General features: G+C 42.6%; 1 protein-coding gene across 1 annotated transcript in view; it reads left to right on the top strand.

Annotated features, from left to right (window-relative positions):
- Positions 1-12,269, top strand: part of ptprn2 (protein tyrosine phosphatase receptor type N2) — a 125,969-nt gene that overhangs the window by 90,101 nt on the left and 23,599 nt on the right. Inside the window, exon 12 of the mRNA XM_031850214.1 lies at positions 11,649-11,864. Coding sequence (XP_031706074.1) covers positions 11,649-11,864 — 216 coding nt within the window. The remainder of the gene's footprint in view (positions 1-11,648; positions 11,865-12,269) is intronic.

The following is a 12,269-nucleotide window of genomic DNA, read 5'->3' as shown; positions in this document are numbered from 1 at the left end:
CCCCCCCCCCCCAGCTGATTGGTGTGGCTTCATTAGCATGGGCCGTGGCACCTCCGATTTGCAGTAATTAAAGAGAGAAATCAGAGCGCTTGCCTCCGGTCCAGACACAGCCAGTCAAGAGATCGCCGTGGAACAGATCTTGCCTTCCTCCAAAACCCCCCTCATCCCTCAACTAAGAGTGCGTCTGGAGGCGAGGTATGGGGTGTTGGCGTCTGTGCTAAGTTCCCCCCCCCCTAAGTAACCCCCAGGGTTACACCGGCACACACGCCTTTCCCCCACGGGCGCACGCTGGGCCCGGCGTTGTCATGGTGATAGTAGGGGAAAATGGTTAATGGAGACACTGATGAGAATTTACGAGGCTGTGGCCGCGTGTGCATTTACAGGGATACGACCCTTAGCCCATGACGCGCCGCCTCCTGTGGTTCTACATGTATATCCTCACTTACACAAGCTGTAGCTGATCACCGGGCCGTATGCTCAGGCAGGCGGCAGCAATGTGCTGCAAGTCCAGCAACGCCTACAGTCGGTGGCAGGTTGGTTGTTCAATTAAGTTAATCCAGTGTGATCGGAAAAGTATATCGTTATCATTTAGTGTTCGCCAGAATCAGGATCTACTAATCGCTCGAGAGGCATTCTCATGGAGCGATTTAAATACAAATTGTGTTATAAGATGGCTGCGTACTCCAGATAAAATGGCAGAAATGGATGGCCAGCGATCAGTAACCCCTCTACAGTAACTGACCATTGGTTGTGTTTTTCTGCGGAAGTTCTTCAGGCCTCTTGTTTCCAGTTGTTTTGAGTAGGTTGTGTCTGCTCCCATAATGAATTGCAAGCTCCTGTATCTGTCATGGGCACCATTAAACAAACCAGGGGTCTGATAGAGTGTGCTGGCATTTGCTGGGGACGCCATCTTCAACGGTAGTTCAACAGCCCTTGAGAGCATGTCAAATTTGATTTATTTAAAGTACACTTCTGACCTTAGTGTGGACACAAATGGAGGGCCATTTAGAGTGTGAGGTCCTGTCAAGTATATGTTCAGCATTATATCTTGATGGACCACTGATGCACACATTTTCATTTAGCACAAGGACGGTTTAAAGGTACAAATTGTGTACCTGCCATTCAACCTGAACTAAATCATGTCAGTCCTATCTTGCCATTTTTTGAGATTGTTGGTGGGATTTTAACTCTTTGGACAATCAAATTTACCACCGCTGGGCTTAATATATACGTTCAAAGAGAAATACTGTGTTTCAGAGGCTTTCAGATGTTATGTGGACCCAGGTGTGGAGAGGACCCATCCTATTGAACCCATGAAGTCACTCTGCACTGCCCTCTGAACACTTCTCTTTGTCCCTTTACTGTCAGTCTCAGTATCAGAGTCTGCCAGCCCACTAAGTCTCTTGTGACTGGGGTTTCAATTATGAATGCTACCTTTGACTACCTCTGTTATTCCGCGGCAGCCCACATATCCCTGCCTGCCACCACTCATGTGTGACTTGATGTATTGTCTCACTGTTTTCCGTCCTTTCAAAATTAATTGCAGTTTTATCTCTCCCCAAGATAAAAAAAAAAGCCAGCCGAGAACATAATAGTCTAAAAGTAGTGCGGATTCTATTCAAACAAAACAATTAAAACCCCGGTGTTTTCCTCGCTGTTTCGGACTGTGGACAAGGCGGATGAGATTTTTAGTGGCGCTTCTTCTTTTATCTTTTCACACAATAGAATGAAGTATTACCTTCAATTGCCTGTCGTGAGTGGGTTGTGTTTTAGCAAACTCGGATCAACATTCTGGACCTGACCATTTTAGTTGGCGTCTAACGACTTTTCACCTACAGTATCGTATCCTCATCAAAAACGAATTACGTCTGGAAAATGATTCTTCTCTTTGTCGTGAATGCAAGTCTGAGTGTAATTTGCTCCGTCTCAGACCTGAGTGCAAACATCTTTACTGATACTGAGTTGATTTTGCTTTAATATTTAGGTGTGAGCACCATTTGCTAGCTTTGTTTAATTAATTTTGGCTGGCCACTTAAGCAGACATGAACGTTATCCTTGTTAGACATATTGCTATTGTCAACACAGCAGCAGAAATAATCATTACTGGCAGCTAAATCCAGTTAGGAGTTAAGGCTGCTCCTTAAAAATCAAGAAAAATAGATCAGTAAATCAACTCCACTTTCACAAATATAGTTGACAACTTGGTCTCTTGTGGAATGGACCAATCCAGTACAGGACCTTTTCACAGCAGCCATTTTGACATGTCATAGCAGGGAACACACAGGTGTAATTGATCAAATTAATGATGGCCCCGCTCTATTTAGTGTGTCACAGCCATTCCAGGGAGCCAGCGTGCACAACACCAGGGCCGTGGTCCACCTACGTAAATGGAACAGGGCCATAATTAATGTTTTTAATTACACCTGTGTTTGCCCTGCAATAACATGTCAAAATGGCTGCTGTGAAAAGAGCCCTTTGAAAGGGAACATCAGAGCCTTTATACAAAGCTACTCTTCATCTTAAATACCCACTCTGTTCTGTGTTTTATTTGCAAGTGAACCTAAAAGGGCCTTTGATTACAAGTTGTATTTAAAAGATCGTTTGCTAAGCTTGTTAGCCAACTCCCATAGCTTAGGAAACGTAACTATTCACAGGAGGCCAAGCTTTGGATTTCTCCAAATGTTGCAGTGTGCATCGGGGCGTAGTAAGAGCCAGACTCTGCATTTAACGAGGTTGGAGGGTGGTTTCTTTTTTAACCTTTCCAAAACAAGCAACATTGTATGAAATGTGTTTGTCTGCCCAAAACTGTAGTCGTTAGCATATGAAGCTAACTACCTTACTATATACAGTAGGCCTTTAAATACACCACTAACTAATGTTTTATTATTTTGTGGGGGTTACTGGAGTGCAGGAGCAGAGGGTTGTTTAGTTGAATATGATAGTCTGCCCGACTCGTTGATCCTTTATCTGACTGATTTGTGCAAGTTTGAATCTATGGCCCCAAACTTGGCTCTGAAATATCAGTAGCCTATCTTTGTATTGATAAATCCATGGCGCTGTCCAAGGTGCTGGAGTAGCAGACGGTTTTGTTTTGGATCTATATTATTAGGGCTGATATTTAAAAAGAAATGTGTTATGAATCAACAAATGGCCCACTGACTATCTGACTATCCAGCTCTACACGAACAATGCTGTCTCTTTATTTCCATGTCTTCCACATGGGTTGTCAAACTGTGAGGATGCTAACTTCTTTGCCTGGGACCTCTTTTACAGGCTTTTTGTTGACTTTTTGTTGACTCATTTTGTTTTTAAAATGAGTCAACTGGAAAAAAAGAAAAAATTCAGCCGAAGACAAAGTTTTAGCTAATGTTAGCTCGTAGCTACAGATGATAAACTCTGTTAGCCACAGTTGACATTTCAGCTTCTAAATTGACGACAGCCGGCTAAAAATGAGAAGTTGTTCTGACTACTTCTGCCTGAAGTAAAGGACCGATTGTTTGAAAAATGACCACGAGTTGAAAACGTACAGAGAAAGGTTTTGGCTCACCTCTTGACACCATCAGATACAGATTAGTCCGTACAATTGTGCCTGTTCTTCGCTCACCTATACACCACAAATCATCAGTTAAATTTAAGTAAATGTTGTACATGTAAAGTGATGTACTGCTTTGTTGGCATCCTCATCGATTACAACGTTTTCTATCATTTTGCAGATATGGCGCGATTTTCTACTCCGGGCTATGACGCCACAACACTCTCTTTTTGAAGTGCACATTGTTGTGCATGTGTGTGGGTTTGCCTCTGCTTTAAATATAGTCAAGATGACAGGCATAGCATTTACCTTGATGTTTACTGCTTTGAACTACTTGGCATTGGCAATGCCTGGGCTGGGATTCACATAAGAAAGAGGCCTATTTGAACAAGCCCATCTGGGGAAAATACCCGAATGACATGGCTGACACACACACAGGCTTTGAATGGTTCCTCTCTGAACAAGTGACGAGCATGAGACACAGCAATTCAAATGTTTCAAGTAAAACCCAGAAATGGGACCTTTCTGTGTCTTTGAACATCATCCATTAGGAAATATGGTGTTTCTCTCTCTCTCTCACACACACACACACACACACACACACACACACACACACACACACACACACACACAAAAGACACAATTAATTTAAGACATTCACCTCACTGTTAAGTTTCTGCACCTTACAGTGCGTGATGTATAAAAGGGAGTTTAGATGGGAGAGCAAGGTGTCACCTGTTATATTTAATCTCATTGTAAGTGCTATTTTATGAGATGGCAGGCAAAATCAAACTGCAGGGTACCAACTAAAGAAATATACCAAAATTGCATCACTGTACTTTGAATCCAAATAGACAGACTTTCAAACTTAAATGTTGCCTATATGAGAGCTTTGTTTCATTACAAATGTTAAAGATAAGCATGGAAATAGAGCATTTAAAAACGAAAGAGCAAAAAACCCAGATTAGGTTAAATCTTTCCCTTCACGCACATCTTCGTATATCACTTCAGGAATAACAATAACAGCTGGTGAATCTGATAAAAACAAATAACCAGAACACCCAAATGTGTGTTGTTTTGCATGCATTTCGCTCAGCATTACAGTTCGAAGTTAATCCTCCAAAACCTTCCAAAATGGAGCTGCAATAATATCTGAGACTTGCTCAGATATTATTTATGAATAATTTATTGAACCCCATTTCAAAGAGCCGAGCAGAAATCCCGACTATTTTTGGTGTAACGGTATCACACGTTGGTTAAGTCTGCAGGTACACATTGCAGCTGTTGGTTTCTTGTCCAGCAGCAGTGTAAACTGCATTAGCCTCTCGCTGATATTGTTATAGAGTGATTGGTATGTGGTCCACAGGCTCGGTGTGCTGCTGGGCTTCTGTTTGCCCAAACATATTACAATCTCTGACTTTTCTGTGTCCAGCTACGGTGTTGTTGCAGGTTTACACACTCAGATTCAAGTATGTGTATTTTGCAAGAAAGACCTACTAACGCCGATGCATGTATATTTAGATTGCACACACAGAAATCAGGCAAGTTAATATGTTCAAAATTGTGCAGCCTGTGGGTGCAAGCACATATTTAAGCCAGATATCTCTTTATCCCTGTTTGCAACTCACATGCACAAGTATGGATGTGTCTGCTCTGGCATCTCAGGTAGTAGCACTTGATCATGACATTTGTTTAACATTCCTCATCCCTCCCTCTCTCAGCGACACGGTGAAGTGCCGCATACCTCTTTCTCCCGTTGTTTAAACACGCTCGCCACTTTTCCATCTTTTTTTTTTTATTTATTTTTTTTTTTTTTTTATTAGAAATGTGAAATGTGTCATGGAGGCAAACACCGGAGCAGCGCAGGAGAGGAGGACAGATAAGCCTGGCAGGACTCAAGCCGACTGCTCGAACATGTGTTACCCCGAGGAAGTACTTACTGGTGGAACACAAAGGGCGTGACAGCGTGTGCGAATATCGCCAGTGACCATAAGAGTGACTTCAGAATTCGACTGCTTGTAGGTTTTTTTGTAATGAATCGATGCACGTCAAACCTCCCTGGTGTGATAACCATTAACACCGGCCTCGCTGGAGGACGTGACATGAGTTGTGAAATCGTAGTGTGTGGTGGGTAGTAGTGGCTGAAATGTGTGAAAATGTTTCCATTTGCGCAGAGTTCAAGTGAAGGAAAACAACAGGTGCCAAAGTCAGGCTTTCCTTCAAAGAGCAGGTGAAGATTGTGTCGGGTTCTTGGTAGACATTTTCTTTTTTCTTCCTTTTTCTTTTCCATCTGCTGTGGTGTCAGGGGAATACCCTTGCTTGGATGAGTGTGGATTTAGATTTGGCTGACAGGTGGGTGACCAGGGTATCTCATATGAGAAAGAGTGAACAGGGCTCTCTTCCAGTTCACCAGAGAACACGACAGATATGATCGTACGGTTGACTTAATGTAGGGACTGATATCCTGGGGATTAACTTCCGGAGCCACTATTTCTTTCTTTCCAATAATAAAAACCACTTGCTGGCAGTCACGATAAAAGTCTCCCACCATGCGTTACTCTTGCCTCCATCTTGCATTCGTGCTACAGTGAGCACCGCAGACGATTCTTTCTTGTATTCAAACCTGAATGCTGCAAGATAAAAATGGTGGTCGCACCATTTTTGTGCCCTCTGGCAGGCGTAAAAACTGAATGTGGATTCAGAATAATTCCTGGTAAATGAGGATGCAAGTGTGCAGAGAGCATGACGTGAAGAGTGTCACCCCATGATATATAGGGAAGGAACACATTTTCATAGTTTTGTCTTTTTTTTAAGGAACAAAAACAGCGTAAAATAACAGAATGCATTAATAATTTCAGGTTTGCAGCATTATCATACACAAGGTATGGCAAATAAGAGTTTTTGGGGGATGCTAAAAAGAAAATTGTTGAGTCAGTTTGAGTGTGTTCTGCTTCAGATTTTGTCTGTGCGGGTCGCCTGGTTGGCTTTGCTTTTTGAAGGTGGGGTGGCGTCCGATGCGGCACCGGACCCAGGCTGGACAGCAAGCTCGTTTTTGTTCTCCCCTTCACATTGCCAACTCCAGCTGTCACACAGAGGGACAATAGAGAAGAGGAGGGGGTGCACTCTGAATGGAAAAAAATAAACTGGAGAGCCCCCCCGTCACACAGCCCCCCCCTCCCCAAGACTCGTCATCTGCATTTGACAGGACCCCCGTTCTCCTCTCTTCACCGCCCCTTTTCTTTTTCTTTCTCCTTTTCTCTCCCTGTGCTCTCCATAATCCCCCTTTCTCTCTCGCTCTCCCTGCTAAGTGCAGCTGTTGCTCTCTATTGGATCGTTTTTTTTTTCAGACTGATTGCTAATTAGGATAGCTTTTTGGTGAGTTTTATCTTTAAAACTTGTTAAACTTGCAATTTTCCTCTCCTTTTTTCTTTTCTTTATCCCTGCCGTTCTTAGAGGGAAGCAGAGAAAAGACGTAGCCAATTATATGCAATTTACTTTAGGCTGAGCATTTTCCAGACTGCACAATGTCCCATGCAGCATTCATATAGTTTACAACTACTGTACTGTGCGGTAGCCTCTTATAATACTGCTCACTTCAGCTTTGAATGCAAAATCCTACTTTGAAGAATAGACTGCCCCATCTCCCTTATTCTGCTCACATAACTGAATCCCTGGGAGAGGGAGCAGAGGAAAAGGAGAGCCTGAGAAAACAGCAATTCACACACCAAACACAGAGACCCCTAGTAGCTCAACAAATGAGTGTCTAGCCCTATGTCCATTCATATCGCCCCTCGGCCGCAAGCCTATTAGCCAGGCATCGCTCCTTGAACATTCACTGTCGACAACATGTGGAGGCATCGCTATAGCAACCAGTGGATATGACATGTGCAATGGACGGGGACTCCTGAGCTGCTGAATATAAGGAGGGGCTCAGCCTTAACTAAATGATCGCAAAAAACCCAGCCCCACCACCTCCCCATCTCTTTTCATTGGCACAGAGGCGCTGAAAGGACTCACTAGTGGGGCTTCTGCACATTCTTCCGAGGCTCGGAAAATCAGGCGGGCATATCCCACATTCTTCTCCCTTTTCTTATTCTCTTCGACTCTCCCTTCCCCCCCCCCCCTTTTTCTTCATCTTCGTGTTGAAGCCGCGGTCTTTTGTTGGCGCTGGGGGACGCATGGGACCCTCGCAGGGGAACTTTTTAGAGAAGCGGACTGAGTGGGCGGCCGGGACGCACAAACGCTTCTTGGAGCTGCGGCGAGCGTCAGTGGTTAAGCATGCTCTCTGGAATACAGGACACAGCATCCTCCGTTTGCCGCGAAACGTGCGCTCTGCCCCGCAACATGGATTTAGGTAATTATATCCATCAGGCTTGAAACGTGTAACTGTGTGTGTGTTTTTTTTTTAATGTTCCGTGTGCAAGTTTCAATGCGCCAAATGCGTAAAAGGCGCCTTAAAGGACCGGCTTTGATGAGTTTTACTGTTTTGCAGAATATTTTCGGAGCTCTGGTTTCATGTTTTCATTTTGTTTCATCCTCTCTGCTACGATAAGCTGCTGGAGGACGAATCTCCAGAAGCTTACGGGATAAAATATGATCGAGCAACGGAAAAAAATGGGATGTGCACCCACATATAGTTAGTCAAAACGTAAACTCGTCGAAACAATCCTGGTCAAAGTGGTTGTTGAGCCCGATGGTGTTTGCTTTGAGCACATCTGGCTGCAGAGGACAAAGTTTATGTGCAGGTTCATCCTGCCCGGTGCTGCCCGGTTTATACAGCCTGAAAGCTGGTAAATCCGCTGTTTTTACATAGATTATTCTATTTTAATAGTGTTTAGTCCAAAAATAATTATCTTTATCTAATTGATATTGTATTGTTTTATTCTATTCTTAGATTTATTTTTATAGTTGGATTACCCGGCACATTTTCTGTTGCAGGTTTTATGGTAATGTGAGTTTGTCCAAATCTAATTGCTTTATTTTTTATTTCTGAAATTAATCATTATTTTCAAAGGTTTACAGAGATTACAAATTTGTCTGAAAAATATTTCTGACTATTGCCACTGTATTTACAAAATTTCAACAATTTCTTCTACTTGGTGTTGCCAGTGTTTTCTTAGATCTATGAAAAATATGCTTCTAAAATGTTAATACATTTTGCGTTTCATGTGTGATCTTTTCAGTTTATCACAGGGCTATCAGCCACATTTTATTGCATAGAAACTACTTTAAATGTATAGCTTCAAACTTCCTAAATCTTCAATTGTAGCTGCCACTTTAAAAACAACAACAACTTAAACAACCTTTAGAGTTGAGGTTTGGCAGTTTGTGTGTTTGGGAGGATTTTCTTGTACTTCTTAGAGGTATTGTGATGTGAGTGAATGGGTAGCCAGCCGCCCCAACAACACCTCTCTGCCTGACCTTTCCTCTATCATTTGAATAATCCAGAGCACCGAAATCCATCTGCCCCTTGTCTCCTCTCAGATTGGCTAATTCACCACACAGGGGCGATATGAATAGAAGAGAGAAACAGAAGAGGAAAGTCTGTAAGAGGCAGAGAGTAATAACTTCACTGAGTGTGGATCTTACACTAATAGCAGTGGGGAACACGATTTTAAAAATACATTTACTGAGTTTGAAAATAATTCATCAAGGGAAACAAATCTGATTCTTTATTTCATGGCAGTATTTCATGTCGATCTTCAATTGCAGTGCATAATCATGCTCTAACCTTCAGTTTAAAATATTGTGTAAGCTTTGATTTAACAATTTGTGTGATTTCTTTTTAAATGTAATTTTTATGTATTAATATTATTCAGTGTTTCTGTGTTTTTAAATATTTTAGATAGATAAATCTATGTTTTAAGACATACTGTAATTATAGTAAAATAAAATGATTACAAAAATACATAAAAATATGTATTTTTAAAAGCAAAGGGCCAGAACTCTAAAGGGCCATGGAGGTAATTCTTCGCCTCACATCTTCTCCCTTTTCCTCCCCCTCTTTCTCTCTCCCTCTCTGTATCTCCTCTGGTTTCCTTCTAACACGATTACCGCCTTCAAACACTCTTTCATGCTTGCAGTGCGTTTCAAGCCTGTTTGCTCCCACAGTGGAAATGCTTCTTTTTTATTATTAATTTCAAGGTGTTTACTTAAATAGTAGGAGTAGCCACAGATTGTAGAGGGCCACGTCTTGATTAACTCGATAAGACCTTTCTCTTTTTTCTTCTTCAGAATATAGAGAAAATAATTGAGTTAAAGGCAATAGCTTGGGATGAGGATTTGTCAGGGAGATTTGAACCAATAGATCTATAGGGGGCACTTTGGTTTCAGAGTCAGCAGTCTTTAACGACTACTCCAATGTGACATTCTGTGTCTACAGCGCAACAAATGTTGAATATTAAATACGTCTAATGAGGGTTTTTAATGTGCTTTATATTCAGTCTTCTATTGATGTGATTATTTGATCGAGGATACTGGCTGAAAGGTTTGCATTCTCAACAAGTACTCATGGAAATTGTGGAAATTGACTATATATTCATTTGATCACTGCACAACACGGACGAGTCATTGGATTGAGGCCATCCCTCCCCTCTGTTCCCATACATGAGCCTCTTCAGACCTCTCAGTTGTTGTCTAACCTCTTAATGCTTGATTAAAACTACATGCTCGAACCACAGCAATTGCAATCAACAGCGTATGTCGTCAGGCCCAACACGGTAATCGAAAAGACCTTGGCATCCGCACATCCGCTAAAACATTGGCAATTACGAGCCACAAGGTCAAACCATATTGTTACTGGGGTGAGCTGAAGTGTCTTGTTTTGAAAACGGTATAACAAGAAGTATAGCCATCCTTCAGCCGGCACCATTAGACCCCTCAGGCTAAATGTCAGAGCTCTGCCATTTTTCTTTTTCATATTGTAAATTTGATTCACTTCACCCATCAATCTTTCAATCTTGCATGCAGACAATTAGGAGCCCGCTGATGTTGGTTCTCTGTTATTGGTATTGCCCTTTTGCAGATGTATAGCTATTGACATGTATGCAGCTGATAAAAATAGATCAGAAACTGTGGAGAACTGGCTTTTACAGAAACCCCATGGTTTTGTGTTAGTCATAGAGGACAGTGAGGATGATTTATGTGAATATAAATATGCTGTGAAAATAGCAGCGTTCTGTTTTTGAGAGTTAAATACAAAACTAACTCGGCACAATGTCTATATTTTATGCAATCAGCAAAGACCATCTTGAACAGTAGCTACATTTTAGGTATCATTAATTATCCTTCCAGATTAATGCTCCTAATTATCGCTGTTATGCTCTCAAAATATTCTGCAGTGGGGCCCACAGGGAATTTATCATTACAGTAAATGGCCATGAGTGGACCAATTATCAACACATAGGCCACTTCTTTAACCTACGCTGATAAAAATCTCTCAGAGAATATTGCAGCCCATTAAAAACAAGTCTGCCACAGTGAGACAAAGCCTATACCTTCCTGTTTGAATTAGCATGCAGTGTGGGTGTGAATATTTGAAAAGCCTTTTCTATTCAACTGGTGGTGGATGTATGAAGGTCCAGTCTGGGCAGCCTGTGTCTCTCCGGTCCTGGTAGCCATTAGCTGTGCGGCTTGGGCCAGGGCCTAATCCAGCCAAACTCAGGACCAGAGGAGCTAATTAAGCACAAGCTCTTAGTATCCCAACCTCCTGTAGCTGCACAGTGCCAGCCCACCCCATGCCAGCACTAAATGGGGTTGTAAATATCTATATTGGTGCAGAGTGTGGAGGCAGCACTGGACTGGGGCTGGTAATAGGGGTTGACTCAGTCTGAATATAAGGACAGTTTTAGAGCTGGCTAATGAGTGGGACTGGTCAGACAGTGGTGGGGGGGTGGAAGGAAAGAGCGGGAGAGGAAGTGGAGGTAGGTAAGGAAGCATTGTTGCGTCCACATTTATTTTTTCACGGAAAAAAGTCGAGACAAGCCTTCAGCTGAAAGATGAAGCACTACAGACCTGCTGTAAATCAGAAAAATACTACATCAATCAGAAAAAAAGACAGTGTGGCATCCTTTACTGCTCTGACAGTGTGTTCTCTCTCTGTTTGTGTGTCCTCCAGAGGGGCAGCCTGACCCAGATCCCGGTGGTGAAGGAGACCAGGGTGGAGTCGGGCCAGTTCCTGCTGCTCTCCGTCCTCTGCATGCTCTTCATCCTGGTGGCGCTGGCAGTGTCCACCACCTTCTTCTGCGTGCGCCAGCGCTCCCACCTCCGCATGAAGGAAAAGCTGGCCAGCCTGGGGACTGACACCAGTACAGATGCCACTGCAACCTATCAGGTTAGACCAGCCCCTTCGCTGTGAGCCAATCAGGTTCTAGTACACTTAGCCTGCGCTCTGCCATTGGAAGAACACACACTCTGTTCGAGGGTAGATTTTCTGATTGGTTTGTGAGAGTGTTTGTTAATGTGTGTAGATGTGTGAATGATTCTCTTCTACCTGCTTTTATGATATTTTTTGGCTGTTGTGATGATAGTGATTTGCTTTTACGATTAAATTAAGTGCTTTTTTATTGTGCAGTGCGGTTCTTATGTTCATTTACATTATTTTTATGCTCTTTATTTGTTGGATTTTTGACTTATTGCGCCAATAGATATTCACTCCATCCAGTTATTCAACGCTCAACCGGGCCTGAGAAGTGTGTGTGTGTGTGTGTGTGTGTGTGTGTGTGTGTGTGTGTGTGTG

This window comes from Anarrhichthys ocellatus, unplaced genomic scaffold, assembly GCF_004355925.1.
Source record: "Anarrhichthys ocellatus isolate YVR2014 unplaced genomic scaffold, GSC_Weel_1.0 scaffold10, whole genome shotgun sequence".
NCBI classification, from domain to species: Eukaryota; Metazoa; Chordata; class Actinopteri; order Perciformes; family Anarhichadidae; genus Anarrhichthys; species Anarrhichthys ocellatus.
Note: the sequence above shows the minus strand (reverse complement) of the source record. Positions and strands in the feature narration are given on the sequence as shown.